Source organism: Anarrhichthys ocellatus, unplaced genomic scaffold (assembly GCF_004355925.1).
Source record: "Anarrhichthys ocellatus isolate YVR2014 unplaced genomic scaffold, GSC_Weel_1.0 scaffold1, whole genome shotgun sequence".
Classification (NCBI taxonomy): domain Eukaryota; kingdom Metazoa; phylum Chordata; class Actinopteri; order Perciformes; family Anarhichadidae; genus Anarrhichthys; species Anarrhichthys ocellatus.
In genome coordinates, this window is record NW_022280031.1 from 3,306,920 (window position 1) to 3,331,492 (window position 24,573).

At 40.4% G+C, this 24,573-nt stretch overlaps 2 protein-coding genes across 2 annotated transcripts in view; one reads left to right on the top strand and one right to left on the bottom strand.

The window, feature by feature from the left end:
- Positions 1-24,573, top strand: part of syn2b (synapsin IIb) — a 67,149-nt gene that overhangs the window by 35,691 nt on the left and 6,885 nt on the right. Inside the window, 7 exon segments of the mRNA XM_031854610.1 lie at positions 4,864-5,020; positions 5,354-5,443; positions 18,037-18,099; positions 20,106-20,248; positions 21,283-21,357; positions 22,408-22,510; positions 24,137-24,313. Coding sequence (XP_031710470.1) covers positions 4,864-5,020; positions 5,354-5,443; positions 18,037-18,099; positions 20,106-20,248; positions 21,283-21,357; positions 22,408-22,510; positions 24,137-24,313 — 808 coding nt within the window.
- LOC116387483 (metalloproteinase inhibitor 4) lies at positions 6,227-17,095 on the bottom strand. Its single transcript, XM_031854622.1, has 5 exons — positions 16,590-17,095; positions 9,570-9,667; positions 8,970-9,084; positions 8,404-8,528; positions 6,227-8,067 (listed from the first exon to the last, which is right to left on the bottom strand). Exons 1-5 carry the CDS (start codon positions 16,726-16,728, stop codon positions 7,912-7,914), a joined length of 633 nt encoding a protein of 210 aa, XP_031710482.1. The 5' UTR covers positions 16,729-17,095; the 3' UTR covers positions 6,227-7,911.

Below are 24,573 nucleotides of genomic sequence, written 5' to 3' on the forward strand. Positions count from 1 at the left end.
CCTTCTTCCCAAACCCCAAATCCTAATTCCAAACCTGCATTTAACTGTTAACGATTATCCTGACTTCGACAATAAGATTAATCCCAAAATATAACCAATAAATACAAACAAAACTTAAAACTGTTCTACTCTTAAGAGCTTAATTAAAAAAGACCTACAATCCCCAAATACGACCAAGAAATAAAACCTGATCTATGCATCAATTAAAGCAGCAATATATGACATTCATTTGTTCGGGTCGTTTGAGGTGAGGTTGTATGAGGTACTTGTTCACAGTCAGTGTATTATTACTTATACCTACGGGGAGCACGCCTCCGGCTTGGAGGAGCAGACAAGAGTGATCGCACAGGAGCAAAGCTATACTGTATGTACTGCTGTGGACAGGGACGTCAGCAAAACTATATTAAGAATATATCCGCAGGTTTAATTTGCCATGAGACAGCCATTTCCGACGGGGAACTGGAGCTGTTGTATCCATCTGTGCTCTCGCCAAAGCCAGCAGACTCCCATTGAAGAAAACAGTAATTTTACCTCACAGAACATGGGGGTTGCTGGCCTACTGCTGCCTAGATCGGTTACTTTGTTTGTGTTATTGTGTGTGGAGTCTGGCAGCTTTGGCTAGAGCATAAGCATGAGGTCGGTCTTTTGTTTTAGGTGGCTAAAATATGTTATGCTGATCCCACCTTCCGGGTTCCTCCTCTGGTAAACACCGTTAGCTCTGTCAGCATAATTTGAAATAATTTGTATCGTTAGTGCTGTTAGCACTGTTAGCTATAAGCCGCCAGCTCAGGCATCGCCATGTTGGGAGGCAATCAAAATGTTCACAATCTGGTATCTTGCACACTTAAAGATGATCCAAATACTTTATTTTGCAAGACCCGACAGAAGATCCTTGTTTACAAGAAGCTCTGATTAGTCTCTACCCGCAGACTGGCCCAGTACAAACATGGGAACGTACCGTAACCCAGACAATCACACAGACCCACTCATACACCGCAAACCACACTGACACAGATACCAGTGTCCCTGTAGAAGACTGCCAGTGATTATGCAAGACTGTAACTCCCACTGCTCACCAACCAACAAAACCAACAGGAAGTGAAGACCGCAGTCTGATTATCAGCCTCGCCGCCCTGTGTTTATGCTTTACGAGGGATTAGTTCACACACAAACAGTGGCCATTGACTGAGATAGTGTGGATTCAGGGGAACCTTGATTCATGGCAAATGAATGTAGACAGACTGATTCACATTCACCTTTCCTGACAGTGTCATGTCCGCAGAAGCATCATTCTTTTACAACATCTCAGCTCCTTGTAGACCTCCAGAGTTGTATCATGACGTCAGTCTCGCCCAAACGTGGACTGGCTGTGGAGAAAATGTATGTGTTTACAACATAATTGTCTGTCTGTCTTGTTGTCTGCCTGCCTGAGTTGATTGCAGGTCAGCAGTGTGTGTTGCTCAGTAACCCTCACACCAAAGAAGATGTAATGTTTTCCAGATTTTGAAAATGTCACTACACGATCCTCAGCCTCACTCCTCTCTTTTTTTTTAACTGAGTGCAATTGAAGATCAAATATTGAGTTAAAAACGATTTGAAACAATGTAAACAGTGTAAAATATAAAAAGTTATTGTTAAAGTTGCAGTTGGAGCCTGAACAGTCAGCAGATGTGTTGTAAAGGAGATGTTGTGTATCATCACAAAAACAAACAATTTAAGGTAATTTAAAAGAAGTCTGTTGTTATTCTATTTTTTCCTCAAATCCCATGATCAAATCCAAACCAAATCCAAATGTTTTAGGCTCTCTCTCGGCACTACCTTATCCTGTCTGTAGCTCTCAGCTCTCAGCCCATTTGTTCCCACAGAAAACATAAATCTAAAATTAGAAATGTAACAAATATACAGCATAGTGTAATTCTTTTAAAGGCTAAATCATTTCTTAAAAGAGCTGAGCACTGTAGTTTATTTTCAAACATTACTCAAACAAGAGTATGCCAAACAAGAGGGGCCTTCATTGGTGATGATTTTCTTCTCATGCTAGTGAGTTTTTAGGCAGCAGGACGGTGTACGTGGGATCACGGTGTATATGGCACAGAGGAGTTTGTGTTAGCTTTGAGAATGCATCATCATCGTGAGGCGCTATAATACTTTAATTTATGACCAAATACCTGCAAAAGTGATTGATATCAGCATCAGTTGTACCCTTTGTTTAGTGCTAATTAGCTCACGTTAGCATGCTAACATTTAAAACTAAGATTGTGAACATAGCACCTATTTATCAGCATTTTAGCAGGCTGATGTTAGCATTTAGCTAAAAGCGCTGATGTGTCTAAAGCCTTACAAAGCTACCAGCATGGCTGCAAACTCTTAGTCTTGTTTCATATTGCGTTGCATCAAAAATGCAATATGCATTTAAAAAAATCCAAGGTGAAAGCTCATTCGGATGTCTGTTGCCGTGCTGGCAACAGCAATTCAGGGTATTTAAATTGTGAGTGTTGACCATGTTGATCTTTACAGCCTACTGTCAGCAATGATGTGATTACAGTCAATTGCTGTGTCTCTTTTTCAGTTTCTTGAAGAGTCTGATTAGTATTCTCGGTGCAGGAAGAGCTGGTGGTGGTCACACTGTGCCAGAGTTTTCTCACTCTGTGACTGTTCTCTCACTCCTCTACATCTCTTTTACTCTGCATTTTTCCTCTCTGTCTCTTTTCTCTCACCCCCCCCCCCCCCTCACATTCCCTTTCTCTCACACACACATTCAGGGACAAAAGGAAAAATAACAGGAGTCACGCCCTATCATCATCAACCTTCCACTGAGCTGGACTGCACTGAATATTGTTTTTGCCCTTAATCTGCTGGACACCGATTGCGTCTGTGAGCTCTAGAGCTGTTGGTTTCAGTGTTTTGCTATCGAGACCGATAAAGTTTAAAGTAAAACACAAAAAAAAATCCAAACAATCCTACACAACGGTAATAAATCATAAAAACCCCTAACTTGGAACCCATTATTGTCAGCCATTTAGCATTTGTTTTCTATTCACTTGTGTGAATTCATCCATCCTCCATTTTCTATCAAGTTTTGAATGCCAGATTCCCTCTGCACTGCAGTGCTCGGCACTGTTGACTCCACCTTTGTCCTGGGGAGTTCTGCAGACAGACACCTCTGTGACACACACGTCACCAGCAGATCATTTCACCAGGAGGGCAAAATGTGTGGGAGGTTCACAACTTCCTCCCCAGCCGCTTCCAACCCCAGCTCGGGATGGGCAATACCACAACATATAGTTTCAATCTCATACCGTGGCCAGAATCATCTTAAATACAGATACTTTTTATTATTAAAAGGGCCTAATGTACTAAAGGTCCTCCAAATTACACAACAAAATACAACACACATCTCTAGAAAACACATAGAAGTGTTTCCCTAATCTGACATCATTTGTCTCTGAAACTGTTACAAATAACTGTTTTGGTTATTAAGATTTGTTTAGGTTTAGGCGGGAAAACAACTTGATTAAGTTTGGAAAAAGTTCTTTAGGTTATAGGGAAACATTGTAGTTTGGGTTCAACTGAGTCAAGATGAAATGAAAAATGCCTTTTTAGATCACATGCTCTGTCATATTGTCCACCTGTTCAACAATATATTCAAGAATATATCCAATATCTTATTTATTTCCAACTGCAACTTTTACTTTTACCCGCTCATTTCTAAACGGCCCAATCAAATGTGAAGGGTTTGATTTAAATCCCTCTTGTAACTGTACACCACTCAAATATGCATAATAGCATTAACATTATGGACCAATAGCGGTCAATCTTAAAAAAACAACAACATTGCTTGTCAGTAGATTACAAGAAAACTGTCTTTTGAGTCTTGTTGACTCATCTGTTCTGCCTTCCTCACTATGCAGACTTTGTCGCTTTATATCGGCGTCACCTCACTTCCTGCTTTGCCACCGCCTTTGTTACTGCGGCTGCTAGAGGGCTTCGTCACTTGAATCTGAACATGTTGTTTTGGGAAACGAACGATGCTCTCATTGTTCTTGTAAGGACAGTTTCCTAATGTACTATCATGTAGTAGAGGAGAAGTGTAAATGTACACTTCTGAATACATTTTCATGACAACCAACTCATTTGTCATCTGTTCTCTGTTAGCAGCAGCTAACACAGCTTCAAAACTTGCAGGTTACTCTTCTTAATTACATTTATTTTTATCAATGACACTATTCTATACAAACAAAATATACTGATAAAGTGATGCTTGTCAAATTGTATATTTGATAAAGCCCTATGATTTAAATAGCAGTGTCATTTTCCTGAGAGATAATGTGAAAATAAGTGTAACACCAATCACCCTCGTCAGGCTTCATTTACCATCAAACTGCTTCATGGGTTTAGTGTGACAGAAAAAAAAAAGATCCTCTTCAGTTTTATTTAGCAATCCTAAACAGAGAGCTTAGTAAGAATCCCTCACAGATGATGATCTATTCTGAGACGAGAGATGCTCCATCGTCTTTCTTTCTTAGTCCAATTTGAGTCATTGATGTGGTGAGACAGATTTATTCTATTACTGCCACAGTATCCTCAGTGGAAAACAAATGTATTACCTTTCACTTGTGGCTTTGTGGGTATTTCCTCTCGACCATGACCTTTATTTAATGCCATCCCTTCTCTTTCTTACATGCAAAAATGCAGGTCAGTGGCATCTGCATCCAAAAATGGATTTGGTTTTGGATTATTATTCTGTTAACACAGGCTATGTGGGGAAATACTAATATAAGTGATATACAGTAAAAGTAGGAATGTGCATCTGTTTCAACCTTCTTTCTTTCTTCTTTATTCCATCTGCTGCTCTCACACCAGGTCTTTCAGGCCCGACTTCGTCTTGGTGCGCCAGCACGCCTTCAGCATGGCCCAGAACGAGGATTTTAGGAACTTGATCATCGGTCTGCAGTATGCGGGCGTCCCCTCAGTCAACTCTCTGGACTCCATCTACAACCTCTGCGACAAACCTTGGGCTGTAAGCAGCTTCACCACAACTCATTTACACCTGCAACAACCTACAAAGTATTTTATTAACTATAGTGTACATGAGGATACACAGATGTGGAACGATGTTTTTAATGGAGCTGGCTGCTCTAAATTCTAATTAAGATCATTTTGAGGATTTGTTTTTGGTGACTTTTTGTGCTGCCGAGCTCAGTTTAAAAAACACTAAGACATTGTTTATTACTATGCAAATATTGTAAATGTTCTTTACTATATTACTGTTGAAATACATGACACTTAATCAATGACCTGTTTTAACATTGCAGTTAACTTTCTCTTTCTCCATTGTCCCCTTTTCCACCAGTTTTCCCAGCTGATCAGTAATCAGAAGAAGTTAGGTTCAGATAAGATCCCTCTCATTGATCAGACGTTCTACCCCAACTACAGAGACATGGTAAGATTTACACTTTGTAGCTCACAACTCCGAAATCCCAGCTTCTCAACAAATGACAAAATGTCTCCATTAATGATCTTGAGATTTAGATATTTACAGTATATTTTGTGTTGTGAGTAGTTTCACTATTTGTCTCAGGGCAGCGAGATTGCAGGAGATGCAGAATTTAGGATATCACCGGTAAAACAAAACAAAAAAATCCTTTTATCTTATAGCATAAACACTTTCACATTAAAAGTGAAGTAAAGTAAAAGTAAAATGTTTACCACAAAGCGAAGATTATGCATTAAAGAGTAAAAGCACAAGTCATAATACCTTTCTGAGAATTCTTCACACTGCTATAGCTACTGCTGAAGCCCCAAATCCCTAAATTCAATTCATTGCAATTAACATGTGGTACTTTCATGTTTTAATGTCCTGAGGTAAGTATTTTTATTTTTTACACAAACAGAAAGATTACAAAATAAGACAAATATAAAATATAGTATGTTAATGTATATTACACAAGTGCGCAAGGTGATGTTGTTTATTTTGTTCATGCATTTTATTTACTTTATTCACTAGAGTGTTTATGAGGTAAATTATAGAAGTAAAGTATAAGCTATATATACGTTGCTCTGTAGGTACCAGAGTGTTCTTTTCATTACTGGCTTGTTGGAGATATTCTGCAACAGCAGTGACCCTTTGAAGAGCTTTACCTCTAGCCTTCACTGAAGAGCTGTTAAGAGACTTTCTTTCTAACATTGTGTTTACTGAAGAGAGAAAAGAAGAGCCAGTGCCACATTTTTCCATTGAGACATTTTATATACAATATTTTTTGGTACATGGAAATAGAAAACTCTATATAGACAGAAACAGAGACATAAATACAAACCCAAACAATTCTTTCAGTATAAAACAAACATGAAATTGTTTGATAACGCTTCACCAAAGCCATACATTTATTATGCATATCATATCATATCATGAAAGTCTATATTTGATTAACATATTTTAATATAGTATGTTTCAATTTAACTATTTATGAGTTATTCATGTAACATTTTATTGTTGAATGTGACCCTAATATAATCTTTGAATAGTGGCTCAGGTGACAATGCATTTTAATCTGTATGACTTCAGTGAAGTAATCCAGTAACAAGACAGGGGTCAATTCAGATGTGAGGTCTTTTAATAAATGTTGAGTCATTATATTAAATAATGCTTATAAAACAACAATTAAATCGCTAATAATACCTCTGTCATGAATATCAGTTATTACTCATTTTGTTGGTCTTGTGCCAAAGTTTTTGCTATCTTTTCATGAACTTGAAAATTGAGGAGAAGCCACTTCCTGTTTTTAAAGTGTTGAAAACAGTGAATTGAACCGTGTCCTGTTACATCATTTCCTCAAAGAAGAGGTGGCTTGGCTTCTACAGGTGGCAGTGCTGTTGTTAAAGCGCTGGATTAGATTTTTTGGCACGGAAAATATTACAGAGTTCAACCAAGGAAACTAAACACGTAAAAAGATAACAACTTCTATGCTATAAAACACAATCTGGTTAGCCTTTAAAATGTTAATTCTCACTCAAGTACAATATTTACATTCTCAGCAATTTGAGAGTATAAACTGTGATGATTTAGATGTACAAGAATTATGGTCATATATAATTCATGTGTCAGATTTTGTCAAAATGTAATTAATTGGGGAATGCTTGGTGTTGCTTTGCTCTAGAGATACTGTAAATATATACATACACAGTATCTAGAGCAAAGCGCAAATCACATATAAAAATATAAATTCAACACCAGAATGTGTGGGGAAAGGTGGCAGCGCTGCAGTCTGCCTGCAAAGATTTAGTAGCACAGATTTGTTTACAGTGAGAAAAGTAGACTTTGCATTGCAGCACTGTGGCAGAAGTTGGCAGCTTTTTTCTACTATTTTCCTCATATTGTTTTACAGTAAATGTCCAACTTCCTTATACTTTCAGTAAATGCATAACCCAAATGGTTACATAACCTTTTGTGACTTATGCATGAACAAATATGAGGTCTTCAGTATTTGTCAAGGTTTTGCATTTACCATCCGGTCATCAGAAATGAAGAAAAGAATTCACCCTGGGGTGAATAATTTACATTGGATGGTCTGCTGCTATTCTATCTCAGTGGAAAACAGCAAGTGAAGTGGAATGTGTGAGAGTGAGAAAATGAGTCAGAGGAATGTTGAAAGCCCCTGCAGTTTAAAAAGATGTAGCATTGCTGTAGCAACCAAGTGAACTCTGCTAACAGAAGCTCAGCGTTGGGTTAAACTTCCTCAACTGTCAAATTCAGCCACTTTTTCAATGAAATCAATTGCTACTTTGCGTGCCATTTGAGCTACATAAGCCAAAGCAGGAAGTTTTTCTCAGGATTTTGCAGGAGTGAAATGGAGTAAAATTAGTTACAAGTCATGGGTCAGCCATGTCCAGGAAGTCTTTCTCAGGTGGCGGTCACCCCCGGTACCAGCTACAGGTTGTGTCAGAACGGCGGATACAGGCGTACTGCCGAGCCTGCTCCCCATTTAGGCTGTTATCCAGCAACCAGTCAGTCCACAAGCACTCGTTTTCTCCTGTAGACGCACATGGGACTGTGTAACAGGTGTTGATCTGTGGATACAAGAGTTTTTGAGTCATACGTTCACTCATCTCAGTGTTTGTTCCTGAAGTTGGCCTTCCCTGTGACTTGTGTTGTGGTGGTATTTCTAAGGAACCTGAAGCGTCTCTGTAGACACATGAGATCAACTGTTTATCGGAAAGAGAGCGCACAACACACTTGAGAGTGTTTTGTACTGAAATGGAAAGAGAGTTTGAGCCAGAGTAAGAGATGAGAAAAGTGACCTTGTTGCTATCGGTTGCTTTGTTTCTTGAGGCGTCTCTAAGACAGATAGATGAGTGGGACGAGGATGAATATGTATGAATGGAGAACAAGCAGTCCTTACTCACTCTGCATTCACAGCCCATCTGGTATCTGTAGTTGAGATTCTTCTTCTGTGACAGTGATAAGTTGTCCCAGGACTCTACTAGGTCGCATTGGCCAATAGAAATTCTCCCATCGCTCCACATACTTCCTGTTTAGTGACATCACAACACTGCCATTGAAAATGTCATCTAGCACACAGCAAGTTAAGTTGTGTTGCTGTATTAAAAAGTCTACTGTATATATGGACATTTTACAATGTTTACAACGTTTGCTTTTTAAAAGACACTTTCAGAAATACACATACAGTTGCCGTCTTGCCAAGAGTTACATTAGAAGATGGATACCACTCTCATATCCATACGGTTATCTGAGCTTTGCAAAACTTTTAACAAAGAGGGAAAAGCTAGCCTTGGTCTTTATGCTAAGCTAACCGACTGTAGCCTCACATTTACCGTACAGACATTAAAATCATGTTAATCTTCTCATCCAACTCTTGGCAGAATAGCAAGTGAATACACGTATTTCCCAAAATGTTGAACTTTCTGTTGCTTTTTCCACCTAAAAGTGCAATATACAAACGTTACTGTACCTGAGAGCAAGTACCCTGCTTTATTGTTGGAGTCCAGCTTGACTCCACACAGTGAGGAGAAGACGGGAGTGTACACGTACTGGATGTCCTTGGCCTTGTCAAAACCTTTGAACATCTGGACACAGAGGAAAAGGGGAAGGTATAAGACTGGCCTAATATAAATGAATGCACTATATAAATATAGCATAGTGGTTCTTAATGCCACCGCGACCCGACCCCGGATAAGCGGTGGAAAATGGATGGATGGATGGTTCTTAATTCCTCAGTAATCAAACAGATGTGAATTCAACTCCACAATGTAGAAATGACACTGGCTGTAAATAAAGAATGACCACAGTTTGGATACTGGGCAGACACTAACTGCTCAGTGTTCGTTAGTAACACCATACGGTCGAGTGGAGATTGAGATTGAATTTGACTGTTTCTGTTTGTTTGAATGTTGTCAACAATAGTCCAATCAGAATTTGTTTACTTTTCGTGGAAGACGGATGTAGCCAGTAACCACATTAATTACACGGCTACTCACAGCAGCATAGACAATAACAAATGATGAATGTCTGCACCGACAGCAGCTGTTACTGCTGTATTCAGAGGTCTCACCTTGATCATTTTGATCTCATATTGGATCATCTTCATGTAAGGTGAGGAGCTGTTGCTAAGCGACACAATCTTCTCTCCGGAGATCTTTGCCCTGATCACTGTCAGGAAAGGGAAATAACAGAGATACAGGAGGATTTAGATGAATTGAAATGCCAAATACATGCAGGAGGCAAGATAAGAATGTGATTTACATGCCAGAGACAATGGAAAACATCCTGAATTCTGCATATTTCTACATATACGTTTTTCCTTCACTCTAGTTATTAGATGGACAAATTGCTGGGATTCCTTTTTCTTTCTAACCCCCCTCCTCCCTCCTTTTCTGTCATTTTGCTTGTCACTCGTCTTTCTCTCCTCAAAGACAGTGTAGCAGTCCCTCTCAGTAGTGATACAGGATGTGTCCCTCCTCTCCTCTGGGAGGGAAATCAAAACCCACATGGAATATCAAGTAGCTTTCTGCTTGCACACTCTCATTAGCCGACTCCACACACACGCTCACAAACACACATTTATGTATACAGTATATACCACACACACTTTTACTCAGACCAAACCATGTCTGGCACAGAGGTAAGTTAAAGTTATTTCATCCCGTACTGTAAATCAAGTAGAAGGGTAAGATAGCAGGATAATTGGTCTGTGCTTCTCAACAGGAAGTAAAGAAGTAAAGTAAAGATTTTACAACCTCTTAGTTAGAGACAAAACACTCATTACACTTTAAATGTTATTAATGTTGCACATGTTACTCTCAAAGACCACAACATGCAGTTCAAACAGTCAAACCGACTTCATTGATGCAGAACCATCAAACCCATAAGAGCTGCAGCTTTAGACATCTGCATGACTCATTATGTTAACTGCCAAATTAATTTCACTGTCAAACATTTCCTTTAAACTAATAACACTGCAGTAGCTCCATCAATCAGACATAATTAAGTTGACTATTATAGCTTTCTCCCAGGTTATCAAAAAGTCCCACACAGTTTGAACATGGCAAACAGCTGCATTAACTATTAACTAACATCATAATGCATAACAATGCATAGTAGTAGTAGTCAACGTCATACTTCAAACTGAGTTAGGGGTTATCTCCACGACGTATGTACTTATGTTCAGCTCCGTTCACAACTGCACGTCCACAATGAGACCTGGAAGCTACTATGGAGGATAACATTCGCAGCTCTGTTCTGCTTATAGTATTTCAGGAAGGTAACACTCCAGCAGCTTGGACTTACGTTGGTTAGTCCTCAAGCTGAACACCTTTTCTCATGTAACTTTAGAATTGAAACACACTGTTTGTAAATATGAAGATTAAAGAATAATTCGCTGAGTACCTAACAGTATAGCCCTACACTGAAATATAAGAAGAACACACAATGTCATGTCTGTAGTATTCAATTCAATTTTCAAATTTTTAAGGAATACATTAGAAACATTAAAAAGACGTCGGACTAGAAAAGGTAAGCCTACTTTTGTCTATCTATAAACAAGTTATGCACACATATGAAGAATCTGTAGGCAACGGGACAAGATTTTGGCATCTGAAGCATTTTGGTTTTGGTTTGTAGTCCGTCTAGTATTAACCAATCACATGCAGGCTTTGGTTGAACGCAGGTAAACAGTCTGTGTTGAGAGCAAAAGAGGCGGAAGGCATCGGCCAAAAAGTAATCTGGCAACCCACCGGATATCGTCTGACAATAATTAAGGTTTTTATTGGTTTAAATTTTGCTTGTAAACTGGTTACTTGTTAAAACAATCCGGTCGTACACGTCATCTGTCGACTCCAACTCCAGTCTGGTACCTCAAATTTCTAATCGGATTGTAGACAATGAGCAGCACACTGGAAAAAGGAAGTCTTGGCCCAGATATCGGCTCGCTACACCAGAACCCCAAAAACATAGCCCCTATCCTCCAGAGGCTTATCCATCGTCAGACCGATAGCTGATTTGACTACCCACTATTATCATTGTAAACAGCATTATGTGTAGTGTGAGAAGCTTGACAGGTGTACCAACAGTAAGTAAGGCTTAGCAAAGACGATTGATTATACTGTTGATTATGTGTATGATCAACAACATAGATATGATGTACTTAAATATATTTAGTTTGACCTGGCGATCAATGACAATCATGCAATAAGTTGCCTGTAATGCCCATTACCTATATAAGTATGTGGCTATATAATTACTATTCCACATTATTCTCTCTAAAAGAAAGAAAAAGGTTCCCTGTAGATGAACCAGAATGAGATGGAAAAAGAGAAGGGGAGAGACGGATAAGTGAAGCTCGTGACCTTGGTATAACGTGAAAGAAAGACAAAAGCTACAGTATAATAGAGAGAGACAAAGTGTGACCCAGCACCCCTCCTTACACAGCTACGCAAACCACCGCCTTTGTTTGTGCTTTTCGCCTCATCACATGTGAAATTAGTTCAGGAGAAAAAGAACAGGCTAGCAGATAGAAAGGCAGGCAGACAAACAAATGTACAGACAGGAAGTTAATGGGAACTTGTGTGAGGTTGTGTAGTTTAATCAGAGTGCGCTGCAGCGCCCACAGAGAGCAGCTGGTCCAAGGTTGTTACTTTATAGAGAATGTCAGAGAGCACAAAACGCTAGCTCGTATAACTTTGTTATGCTTCAATCTTATGTTGCATAACTGATTTAGACTTGTTGCATGTCAGAAACAAGTAGATATCAAATCTAGTAAGTGCATAGATGCTCTATAATACCTAAGAATACACTTAACAAGGTCTGACCTCACAAGGACACACCTGCCTGTGAACACACCTGCACGCATTGACCTAATAACGGCATGCAACGAATTAGAGCTCAGTTAGATTAAAAGGTAATACATAAGTATAATCCATAGGTGCTTGTGTGTGTGTGTGTATATATATATATATATATATATAGTTTATATATATATATATATATATATATATATATATATATATATATATATATATATAAACTATATATAAACAACTGTGACCAAGAAATGTACTAAGCAGGACATTTTACAGCTAACAAACTTTGTCTCTGGTGGACAAAGTCTGTAATGGAGACATTGTTTATACCACAAACATATCTTAAGCATTTTTTCTTCACTTCCCTGTTACTTATAGACAAATAGACCAATACGATCTGTGATAGGCCAAAGCTGCCAGATTACTCTCTAAGAACTCTTGTTGGAATTGTCACATATTTTCGGAACCCCCTCCCCCTGCATCTTTTCGACAACGGATTAGTGGGGGCTGTGTCCGAGCTTTCTGTAACTTCCCGAATCCATTCACTCTCACTTCACATGGTGATTGGCCAGCTGTGTGCAAGTTAGAAAGTAAGCTGGGCTTGAACAACACATCACAAGAACTAGTTCTGTATGATTATAACCAGACCCTAATACTTGCTTATTTACCAGCCCAGCAGATTTATCAGTTTAACTGTACTTGTAAAGAAGTATTTTTACTTTCAGTTTAAGTTTAAGGGTATCTGAATACTTCCACCATTGATAATTCAAAAAAATGCAGCAAGTGTTGTTTTTACAGGCCAATGTCATCAGCATAACCCTCTCCTCAACTACGATTACACCGCTGAATAAGGCTGTCATGCTCACTACACAGAAATACTCTGTACCAATGATGACTATCATATTATTGCCCTCTTGGTTTTCAGTTCAGCTCTTTGATCTGCACTTCCTTTGGCAAGAAGAAACATATCTGAAAGTAGATGAAGTGCGTTGGCAAATTAGCCGACCCATTTAAATCTTCAGAGCAGAATAATGGGTCTATGTCGTCTATTAATGGTAAGTATTACACCACGGCATACCCGTGCTCTGTGTAAGGATCAAATAGTTGGCAGTCTGAGCATTGGCTGTGTATCACTGCAACATGGAAGAGGACAGAAGTTGCTATAGCTAATTAACCAAGAATAGTACAGTCGTTTTTCCATTACAGCAGATAGTAGTAGCACCTTCCAGACTTATTATTTTTCGGGCAGTGATATATTTAAATGGCATTTACTGTGGAATTTAAATGTAATAACTGAACAAGAAAACTCATTTTATTCCAAGTTTGTTGCCTCTTCCTAAAATGATTCTCTTGGCCCAGATTCTCTGAAATGTTTACCCCCCCCACCGAGACATCTTTGAACTGTCCAGGCTAGGTTACCCTCTCAATTCAGTTGCTGCAGCTGTGTTATGAACAGGAACAAGGACAGGCACGCCTGCAGAGTGAAAGTGGCCGTGCATCTTCCTCACAGCTACATAACCAAAGAGAAATATTGCAAGCTTGTACCATGAGAACTGATGTAGTAAGTAACTTCCCCCCTCCCTGATGAATTGGCACCCTTGTCATGCTCACAAAGCTGGACTGTCAGTGGGCTTTCACACTGATATTGTTAGTATGCAGACCATTAGACCAAGCCTATAGACATGGAAATGAAGTGGGGAGAGAGAGGGAAAGAAAGAGAGAGAGATGGAGTAGGCTGTGTTGGCATGGCTTGGCCTCCGTCCAACTAACACACACACACACACACACACACACACACACACACACACTCATGCACACAATCTCAAATACACAAACAGGGCCAGGGAATCGTCCAAGGTTTGTCCAGATGGGATATTACTTAGATGTACAGCTTTATTCAAAGGGCTCATCTACTCTGACAGCACTGTCGGGTCAACTAAAGGCCACCACCACCCTATGCTTAGAAAACAACCAGGACAGAGTAACAACAGATGCCGCCAAATGAAAAGTTTTCTTTGACACACTTAGTGTGAGAGAGGGATTTTCCTTATTTGGTATTCATGGCTCCAAAAAGTTGCATCCTACATGAAAGAGACCAATGACTCTTGTATCCATTCAGAGGTGGACTCATGTATTCAAAACTAAACACAGACCCGAGCGTACCCCGAGGAAATGGGATCCAATTACAAAAGAACCTGTGGTTAATTGAACATTTGTGAAGTCCCGCCCCTTATAGTTACTGCTGCTATGCCTGTCAAGCTTTCCGCTCCTGCAGTTTACAATGATAATGGTGGAAGACTTAACTCTAGTAACAGTTCATGATATGCCGCTCGGCTTTTGAAGCAATGCTGGTAAGTTAGTTATCCCAACATGCTAATGTTTGCAGCTCACTTTAGAACAGAAGCACACAGTTTGATCCACTCTTCGCACTTTTGCTCTTGTGTCTTTGGTTTTGAAAGGATATAATACAAAGACACAACCCTCCACACTCACAGGATACTTAGTATCGCAACATTCCATTTCACACCGCTGTAACATGTGGAGAAATCCAAAATCAACAGACGTACTGTAACTAGATACAGTTGCTAAGCTCTAATTGGACAATTGGGGGAGGGGATTAGAAAACGTTCCATTGGAATCCATTTTGTTTGGCTCCAGTGGAGCACATGGAAGAAGTTTACCTCCAGGGCTTTCTGCCAGAAAGGGTTAATGTTAACGCAAACCATGATTATTTCCTAAACCCAATCAAGTAGGTTTGTTGCCTAAAACTAAGGATAGTTCTGGCAGAATGCCCTGAGGGCAAACCTCTCCCATGTGCAGGCAGAAACAGAGACAAAGTGGTTCAACATGTATCGTTTGCTGATGAGCTGCAATATTTGCAACATGTTCATTTCAATAGCTTTGTTTTTGAATCTTAGCCTCACGATTTACATGAGAATAACATGCATGCCCTGCTTTTGTGTCTTGTTTTAGGGTTCTTGTTACGTTCCCCGTTCTGGCATCTAAGGGATGCGGGGAGTAACGGTGTTATTTACCCGGGGAAAGAGAGACTGAGCAACACGGCACGTAACAGTTCTTATGTGACCAATGACAGAAAATAGAGCAAAAGACCAAAATATTATAAAACTGGACCCAGTGCTATACCAGCATCTGACTGGAGAGTCGTTGTCTGTTCTAACTCATCGGGACTAAGTCAATATCAGGCCTGTCTGAAAACCTTAAATTGTTCAGATGGAGAAAACAGAATAATCGTATGGGACCTCCATCTCACTCTTTGATGACACACTTCATACGTAAAACTCTGCCCCAAATACCCTCAATGTGATCTCATAACCCAGATCTAATTTGGCATGTTGGCGGTTTTGAAACAGGTCTCAGCTCCATTTCAGACTGAATATTATTTTGAGGCACATTTTACTTTGAAAGGAGCTGACCCACTCGAAACCTGAAGGGAGAAACAGACCAATTAGAAAAACCAGACTAAAATACCGTGAAGCAATTTCTTTGTCTACTTTCTCTTTCTCTCTGCCTCTCTCCTCTGCTGGTGTGTAACCTTTGACAGAAGCACATACTCCAGCTTTCCACAGTCTCGAGCCAAGTACTCAAAGTCAGAGCAGAGTGTTGGTTTTGGCCTCTGCTTGGACAAGAAGGATGATGGGGGGGCGTCAGACAGGGAGACATGCAGACAACCCAACGGACAGACAGACAGATAGAAAGAAGGCCAGGACCACTTGGCGCTCGCTGCTTTTTTTAGGGTTTGTTTTTATGCAATAGAAAGAAGGAAGACTCAATTATTTAACAACAAAAAAACAGACACCTGGCTGCCCTGTTGTCAAATAACAACAGGGCTGGAAGTGTATTCATCTTGGTATAAAAGAAAAAAGAAAGACCAGCTATTCTATATAGTGCTTTAATAACTTAGACTGTCAATATTGTCTGCATCAAACTGATCGTTTCCATGAATATCATTGGAAAAAGCCAAAATGATAAATCAACATTTCTTTCCATTAAATACCACAAAAAGCTCAGAGGCCCTATTGATTAGTCCTTGTCGCAGGAGGTTTTAAATGTGGATTTGAATTGTTGTGAAAATCCAATCAAGACGATCAAAAAGCCAAATCATCAATCAGTCAGTTATGAAGGAGAGACATTCCTTGCATTTTAAAACCACACACTCACTTTTTAGTTAATTAAACGGAGGAGCTTTTATATTTTCTTACATAACTCTTATCTCAGTGAACAGACGCTAAATGGGTCTGCAGTTATTAACTCACCGATCTCAGCGCTGCAGAATAGCTGCTGTGGGTGTGCTGGGTGGCAGCTACATCCCTCCACGACTTCCTCCATGCCTGCACCGAGCAAAAGGAGCACCCAGAGCCCCAGACACGCACTCCGCTCCTGGGACATGGTCATGATGACTCTGGCTGCCTCTGACCGCTCCGCCACTCGATGAACGCTCGGCAAACCTCTTCTGATCCTGTTAGGTTCCACGGGAAAAGTAAATCGGGCAGCAACGGGGATGGGGGGTGGGGGAGGATAAGACAGTAGAGTCAATGTAGTGAGATGAGCTGAAAGGCAGCTGTGGATAAAAATGTTTAAAGTTCAAAGTACACCTCTGAATTTGAGCTGGAGAAAATTGCTTGGGTTGAAGGGAAGGCTGCCACTGCTCTCTGTCTCTCTCTCCCTCTCTCTGTCACCCTCTCTCCCTCTCTGTAGACAACACACAGAGAAACTTACAATAGTTGGATCCCCTCACACTCTGGTCTTGAATGCTGAGAGGGTCGCACACAGGGAGCCTCTTATGTACTCAACAATTTAGGGACAGCCTCCTCAAACGCAGGGAAAAAAAGCTACCATCCTCGCCTCTTGCACCCTCTTTTGATGTCCTCCCTCTTCTCCCATTGGCTGTCGTGGGTTAGTCATGAAAATGATGACGGATTAATGAAGTATTGTCGAACGGGTTTGTGAAGCATTTATAAATTAGACTAATGTTCATCTTTTCCGGTGCAGCTCGTGCGACCATCAGTGCAGCATCTTATCCATAAAAGCAAACGATAATCATAAAAATGATCGCAGCAGTAAAAACCCAAAGAAACACATTTGTATGAGAAAATGCAGCTCTAACATTGGGAATGCTTGTTAATTTGTGAATCTGTACCAAACAAGAGGCTAAGTGTCGCGCTGTATTAAAGTTTAGAATCTTAATGTTCAGATATGCAGATATCCGCATCCGTTTCCTTGCTTGAACTTCTTATTTGTGATTCTATGAAAACTAAGAATTGTGTTAAGGAGGGTTTACTGAAAAAAGTACACAACCTGCACAGCACCGAATAGCAGACATGCAAAGTTAGCAACTAACCGGTCAACATAGTGGAGCACTTAGTAGTTAAAGAGACAGATATTTCCATCAGGACGTGTTCTAAGCAAAACAAAAACGAAAATGACAGTTGACTTGCTTTCATCAAGTGTTCATAATCACAAGTCCACATTCATGCTAATGCTTCTCTGTCTGCTAGTTGTACACATATAGAAACTAAACCGTATGTCATATGAACGTTGTATGGTGATATGTATGTGATAATAATAATAATATTATATAATATGGGATCAATGTATGGTGTATAACTCTTTTTTCACTGACTTTTCAGTGTGATGATATGTTGATAGTCATTCTGTATTGTTCTTCATTATTCATCTTTTGATTATGCTATTGCTCTTCAGATTACATCACCGAGTTTCCCAGTGGTGGTGAAGATTGGACACGCCCACTCTGGAATGGGAAAGGTAATGTTGAGTCTTTTTTTTTGCCAATCTAAAATGCTATTCACATGAAAGATTTGACCTCCTGCAGTATGTGTGATCAAATGATGATACAGGAATCCAACGGTTTTGTCTTGTTTGAATGGAAGACACATTGACGTGTCAGTAAAGTGGGGAAAATGGCGGAATGTTGGACTGAAGCCCACCCTTTGACCGTTGCATCATGTGACAAATTTCCATCGGGAAGTGCTTTAATACCCTTCTGTGTGCCTAGATATAGTTGAACGGTTTACACTAAGCACCATCAGGTCTGGAACCACATCGTTTGTACTGTGTAATGTGTTTTCTGACATGCAATACCAGCTAAAGGACCAGTGTGTAAGATTTAGTGTCATCTCAAGTTGAGGTTGCAGATTGCAACCAACTGAACACCCCTCTGCTCACCCCTTCCTTTACAAGAATCTAGAGAACCTACAGTCGCCTTCAGGTAATGCAAAAGGCTCTCTCAAGAGTCAGTATTTGGTTTGTCTGTTCTGGGCTACTGTAGAAACATGGCAGTGCAACATGGCGGACTTGTTGAAGAAAACCCGCTCCCCGTGTAGATTTAACTGCCTCATTCTAAGGAAAAACACTAAATTCTTAGTTTCAGGTGATTATACACTAATGAAAACAGACGTCTGGGGAGAGGTTATGTGTTCGCTCGTATCCGACTCTGTGAGTCCATGCGTCCGTGACTGAGTGAGTGTGCCCCTCTGTGTCTGTCCACGGCTACTCTTCAACAAACTGCATATTATTATGCATGCCAAGTTATGGCTGCATGCTCAAGGATCTCTCGTGGTTGCAGTGACTTACACTTTGTAAAAACACCTTTTATTACCTGTTTTATACTGCCTTTGACTGCCGGCCGGCTCCTCGCTTACTACTCTTAACCGACCCCCGGCTGGTAGGAACGACTAGTGATAACACAGCTGAAGGCATCGCTGACCCCCAGCAGCTGCTCTGTGACCAGAGACAAAGTGGGGCAGAAACAATTTGAACACTGTTATTGTTTTGGACGGTGTTTGGCTAACAGATAACAGAACTACCAGTGCACACACTGCCGTACCTCGCCGCCACTCAGCTGCAGCTAAGCGGGCTTACAACTTGGTGAGTTTTCCTTTGTGTTTTGGCACGATTGTATGATGTGTATTATACGACGGCTTTGAGCCCATTATTATGCTTGTATAAGGTTAGTACCGCTTGTTTTTGAGTTTGAATGAAGTCAGTTTGACGGCACTTTAAAGCACTTTAAAGACAGCAGTCTTTGCAGACACACCTACTACTGAGTGCACCTTTCTAGTTATTAATCTTATATTCCATTTCTGCCAATAAATCCCCCTAAATCCTCACACTGGTCCTTTAATATCTGTCCTCTGTTTTCCTTTTATCTGTCTTTCTCAATTCATTCTTCCTCTCATGACTGCAGCACATCCTTATCTCCTCATTCTCCCTCAGTCCTTTTTTTCTCTCCTCTCATTGTGCTGGTATTGATCGACAACTGTGTTAATATTTAGATCAGAGTGAAGTGTTTAGCCTCTCTCCATCACTCCTCATCGATCCTCCACACGTCATTCCCCTGGACGGCTCAATCTGATATCTGATGTGTTACTGTCCGCTGGCTCAGTCTAACTGGGCCGCCGCCTGTCAGCCTGTTCCTTTTTGCCCTCCTTTATCTTAACATCTCATCTCCTACACACCTGTGTTGTGCTACAGATGTCTCTAGTATCTGTATCACTGATCTATTTTAAGAAAGACACCTTTCCTTTTGATGAATACTGTACAAAATAGTTTCCACTTTGCTTTGACACTCACGTCTCGCTTACATTCCACTCGGTGGGTATTCCCAGTTATGGTGCATACAATACAATACTGTTGATGAGCTTATTTAAAAAATTACATTTACATAGAAATCATTTCTGTATTGAAAAATAAGACATAAAGCCTAGCCTTACCTTAAATGCATGTGTTTCTTATGTGCTGTTCCTCTGTAGGTCAAGGTGGACAATGTGAGTGACTTCCAGGACATTGCAAGTGTGGTGGCCATCACTCAGACCTACTGCACCACAGAGCCATTTATAGACGCAAAGTACGACATCAGGGTCCAGAAAATCGGAGTTGACTACAAAGCATACATGTGAGTGTCCCTACATACCTTTGGTCTTCAGCAGCCCGCCACCTATACAATATAGATTAAGCCATATGTTTAAAACATATTGCTTGGAAACTTTTCATATTACAAAAAACAAAAAATATAAAGAATGATATTTGCATTTCAGTGTAATACACATAGGCTACTGGAACATCTTAAAGACTGGCACCTACCAAACTCTGTGATTTGTGACAGTAATTACAAATCACAGTTGATTTTTGATGGACAAATGTGTTTTTGTGGGAGTTCCTCAGCTGAAGCAGTTCTGTCTCTTGAACAATCAGAGAATTGTATAGCATTCATCAGCTTCTGGAAGTCGTGGCGTCTCTTTCCTTTTCCCAAGCAATGACCACAACAGCTGAAGGCCAAGCTTTTCTAGCAAAGTGCAACACTTGTAAGATCTTCTGGCTTCAAATATCAAAGAAAATGCTGCCCTGCACTATACCTGACCTCGGGGTGCTGCGCCATAATGTGAGAGTGCGCTCATTGTTTTCATCTTTGTGTCTGTATTTATTCATAGTAACAGTGAGCCACAGCACCACGATGAGGGCAAACAGGAAAACACGACAAATGCTTTAACTTGCACCCACAAACAAAAAATGTAACACTCTTACACACCTTATGTCTCAAGCAATCCTTTACACTTTTTAGAAAGTTTTTTTATTATTGAAAACATTTGAACTCTAGAACATTGTTATAAACAAATAGTTTGAGGATTACCAGGGAGTTGAGTGCTTAACTGAATGAATTAGACAGGGTGTGTTATAGTCCTGGATTTGTAGTGTGTAAACCTGTACATCTACTGTAAAACAAACCAAAGTAACTAGTCAATTTATCCGGATTCTAATCAGCCTGGTAACCTGCAGCTGTGCATGTTGCCTGCATACTGACTTATTACCTGACAGCTTGGGCTGTAACCCCACCCCTCCTGCTACAGGGCTGTCTAAGTCTCTCTTCCCTCTATTTACAATTTCTACAAGTGAAAGTGATTTAACGCCCAATTTCCTCTTGTTTTCCAGGCGAACATCCATCTCTGGTAATTGGAAGAGCAACACCGGATCAGCCATGTTGGAACAAGTAGCCATGACTGACAAGTGAGGGTCGCATCAGCATTAGTGACGCTCAGGCTGTCCTTGTGTCGCACATGTCACAGTTAGTCACAATGTGCTCTCATAGCAGATTCATTGAGCTGAAACCAGTTCACATGAGTAAACACTGATGTTTGGAAATCAGTTTGAGTTTGTAGTGGCATTTATTTTTCCTTTGGCTAAGGAAATGTTCTGCTTTTTTTACATTGAGCTGCTCTGCTCATGGCTACATTTTAGATTATAGTCCTTTTGCAAAGCGTGTATTGTGACCTTTCACAGCAGGTGTGAATAAATACATTAATATTGTATGCTGGCTCACTTGCAAGGCTTGCAGAGACGCCAAAAATGAAACAGAGCAGCCATAAATGTTAATTTATTTTCTGTTTGTCAAAACACAGTGCAACTGTGACAAAGGTCTTTTGTCAGATATAAGAGAATTGAGTGTTGTTGTTGCACCGATGTCTGTGTGGAACACCACTGAAAGAATAGCTAAAAATGTATACATAAATACTGAATACCTGAATTATGTAAAACAGTGCAAAGTAGTATATTTTTCTGCTGTAGTACAGTCCCATTGTCAATGTGGGTGTTAGTATTGATGTGCCTGCATCTGCCCTGGTTTTATTGTGTTCAGTTTTCCAGACGTCAAGTCAATGGAGCCCTTTACACCCAGCAGCAGCAGCACCTTTATGGGCTTCGGCCAGCCCAGCCCCGAGCTAGAGAGGCTCTGTAACAGGTTTACAGTGAGGATAAGTGCCCTCAAGAGCAACATTGGCTCTGACTTACAGTGCCAAAGTGATACATAAGTCAATATTATTGAAAAGGTAGTGTGCTGTGTGCTAGAACAAAACTTAATTTGTTTTACTTAGGTAAGCAAGATGGTGTAAAGCAGGACAAGTTATCTTTTGACTTCCAGTTCTTTATACAAACAAGTTAAATACCTGCAACTGTTGTTGACCTCTAATAGCAACTCAGCAAAACAATTATTGTACATACAGTAGTGGTACTCTATTTGTGATTTGTTGTTGTACCTAATCTAACTTCTCTATGTGACAGGTATAAGCTGTGGGTTGATACCTGCTCAGAAATCTGCGGAGGACTGGATATCTGTGCTGTCAAAGCCATCTGTGGCAAGGATGGTAATGACTACATCACTGAGGTGAGGAAAACACATAAAGAAGGGAGAGAGAGAGAGCGATAGAGGGATGGATGGAAACTCAAAAAAATCTGTCTATCGCTGAAACAGTTGACAAGGCACTAAATACAATAAGTCACATAACTCTTATTTTGCAGCTGCCATATTATCACTTCATAACTTTCACCATGTTCAGCCTGGGGGAGTTTTATTGGAATACTAATGAAGGTCTTTGAGTCTTAAATTTAGCACGTCTGGCCTAATTTTCACTGCTAGCGCCTGAGATTATCTGGCTGGGAATAAACTGATTAAATCTAATCTGAATACACATCATGAGTTTGATAACCAACATCTGGTGATATTTTCAGGGTAAGTATCTCAGTATTTATTCTCTTCAGCTACAATTTCCCCCCACTTGCCTGTCACTTTCCAGTAAATTTCCACAAGTCATGACCATAATGGTTGTGAAGAACACATCATTGTTGGAATGTGCTTTGCTGTAATGATACCTTTCCTAAAAGTCAAGTGGTTACGTCTCAGTATGGAAAATTCCTAAATACTCTGATTCCATCATTGTCACTGAAGAAACAGTTAAGAAAAGAGCTTTCAAGGACTGTGGGAGATTACACAAAACATATGGTGTTATTAAGATTGGACATATTAAACTGAGCAGTGGGGAAGCTTTTACCTATTACAGTTCTGGCCTGAGGCACCAAAAAAAAGCAAGACCCAAATGCACTGTGACACAGCTGGTCATGGGGTGAACAACCAGCTTATTGCCCAAAGTTATAACATGGAGCTGGTGTGCAGTGTCTTGACAGATTTAGGGGTCACGTACACAGACTATTCAGTTTCGGATCAGACAGAGATTCAGGTTCAAGTGCAGTATCAGACAGAGTGGGTGGCTCTGGATGTAGCAGCAGGAACAGGGACTAATTTGACCACAGGATTGAGCTGTTGAGTGACCAAGATTTCTGCCAGCTCGAGGAGCAACTTGACAAGCCAGGGTTTGTAGGACACAAGATGGAGTGCTGTAGAGAGAGCTGCTTCTATGTGGTTGGCAGTAAGTACAGAGGCACTGAGTGGTGTGGGTCAACTCAGCCCCCCGCATTCATGGGAAAAGCTGGGTCAGCCGGGTCAATTCTTAGCAAAATTCTGGATTTAAAATGCAGACAGTGATGCTGCACATATGGATAAAGACAGTCGATAAACACGCTCACGGTTGGTCATGAATTGGCAGTCTACACTTTGAAGTAGGCTGACTGTCAGAATGAGATATTCAGTAGTTTGTTTGGAGGTCGATTAGATACTAAAGTGGGAAAGATGTGAAAAACATGTCTCCCCATGAGTCATCGCCACTGGAAAAGTGTTTTGTTTTTTACAGTGATGCGGTAAAATTGTTGAGTGGATATCCATTTACAGGGATGTCACCGTCTGTCTTATTTAGCAGCAGCCTGACTGCCACAGTGATAAAAACATTTGGGTTACTGAAAACAACGTTGATCACCACAATTTGAAATTCCATAATTGCCATTCACATATAAACATATATTTTAAAAGATAACCTTTCTGACAGTATCCCAAAAAGCCTACAAGGCTTGTCATTAAAAAAGGCACACAATTTCTGATGCCTGTGTCCTCTTTGTCCAGGTTGTGGGTTCATCTATGCAGCTGATTGGTGATCACCAGGCAGAGGACCGCCAGCTCATCTCAGAGGTGGTGCTGGCTAAGATGAGCCAAGCTCTGGCTACCAGGTCATCTAGTGCTTCCCGCTCACCTGCCCGCTCCCCTCAAGGCCAGAAGCCAACGACTGTGCAGCCCCAACAGGTAGAGCATGATGAATGAAAGCCATGTATTTATAATGGATGTCCCAAAATTAATAGCTAAAATGGCACATGCTCATACATCATTTGCTTCAATTGTCCTTGTGTATATAAAGAGAGGCAAGTTCAGAAACATAAGGAGTTATTGTCTGCAGGACAATCATTTTTCAGTTCACTGCTGATTCTTTACCAGAACCCACTTAACCATGTTTGCCTTCTCTCTCTCTCTCTCTCTCTCTCTCTCTCTCTCTCTCTCTCTCTCTC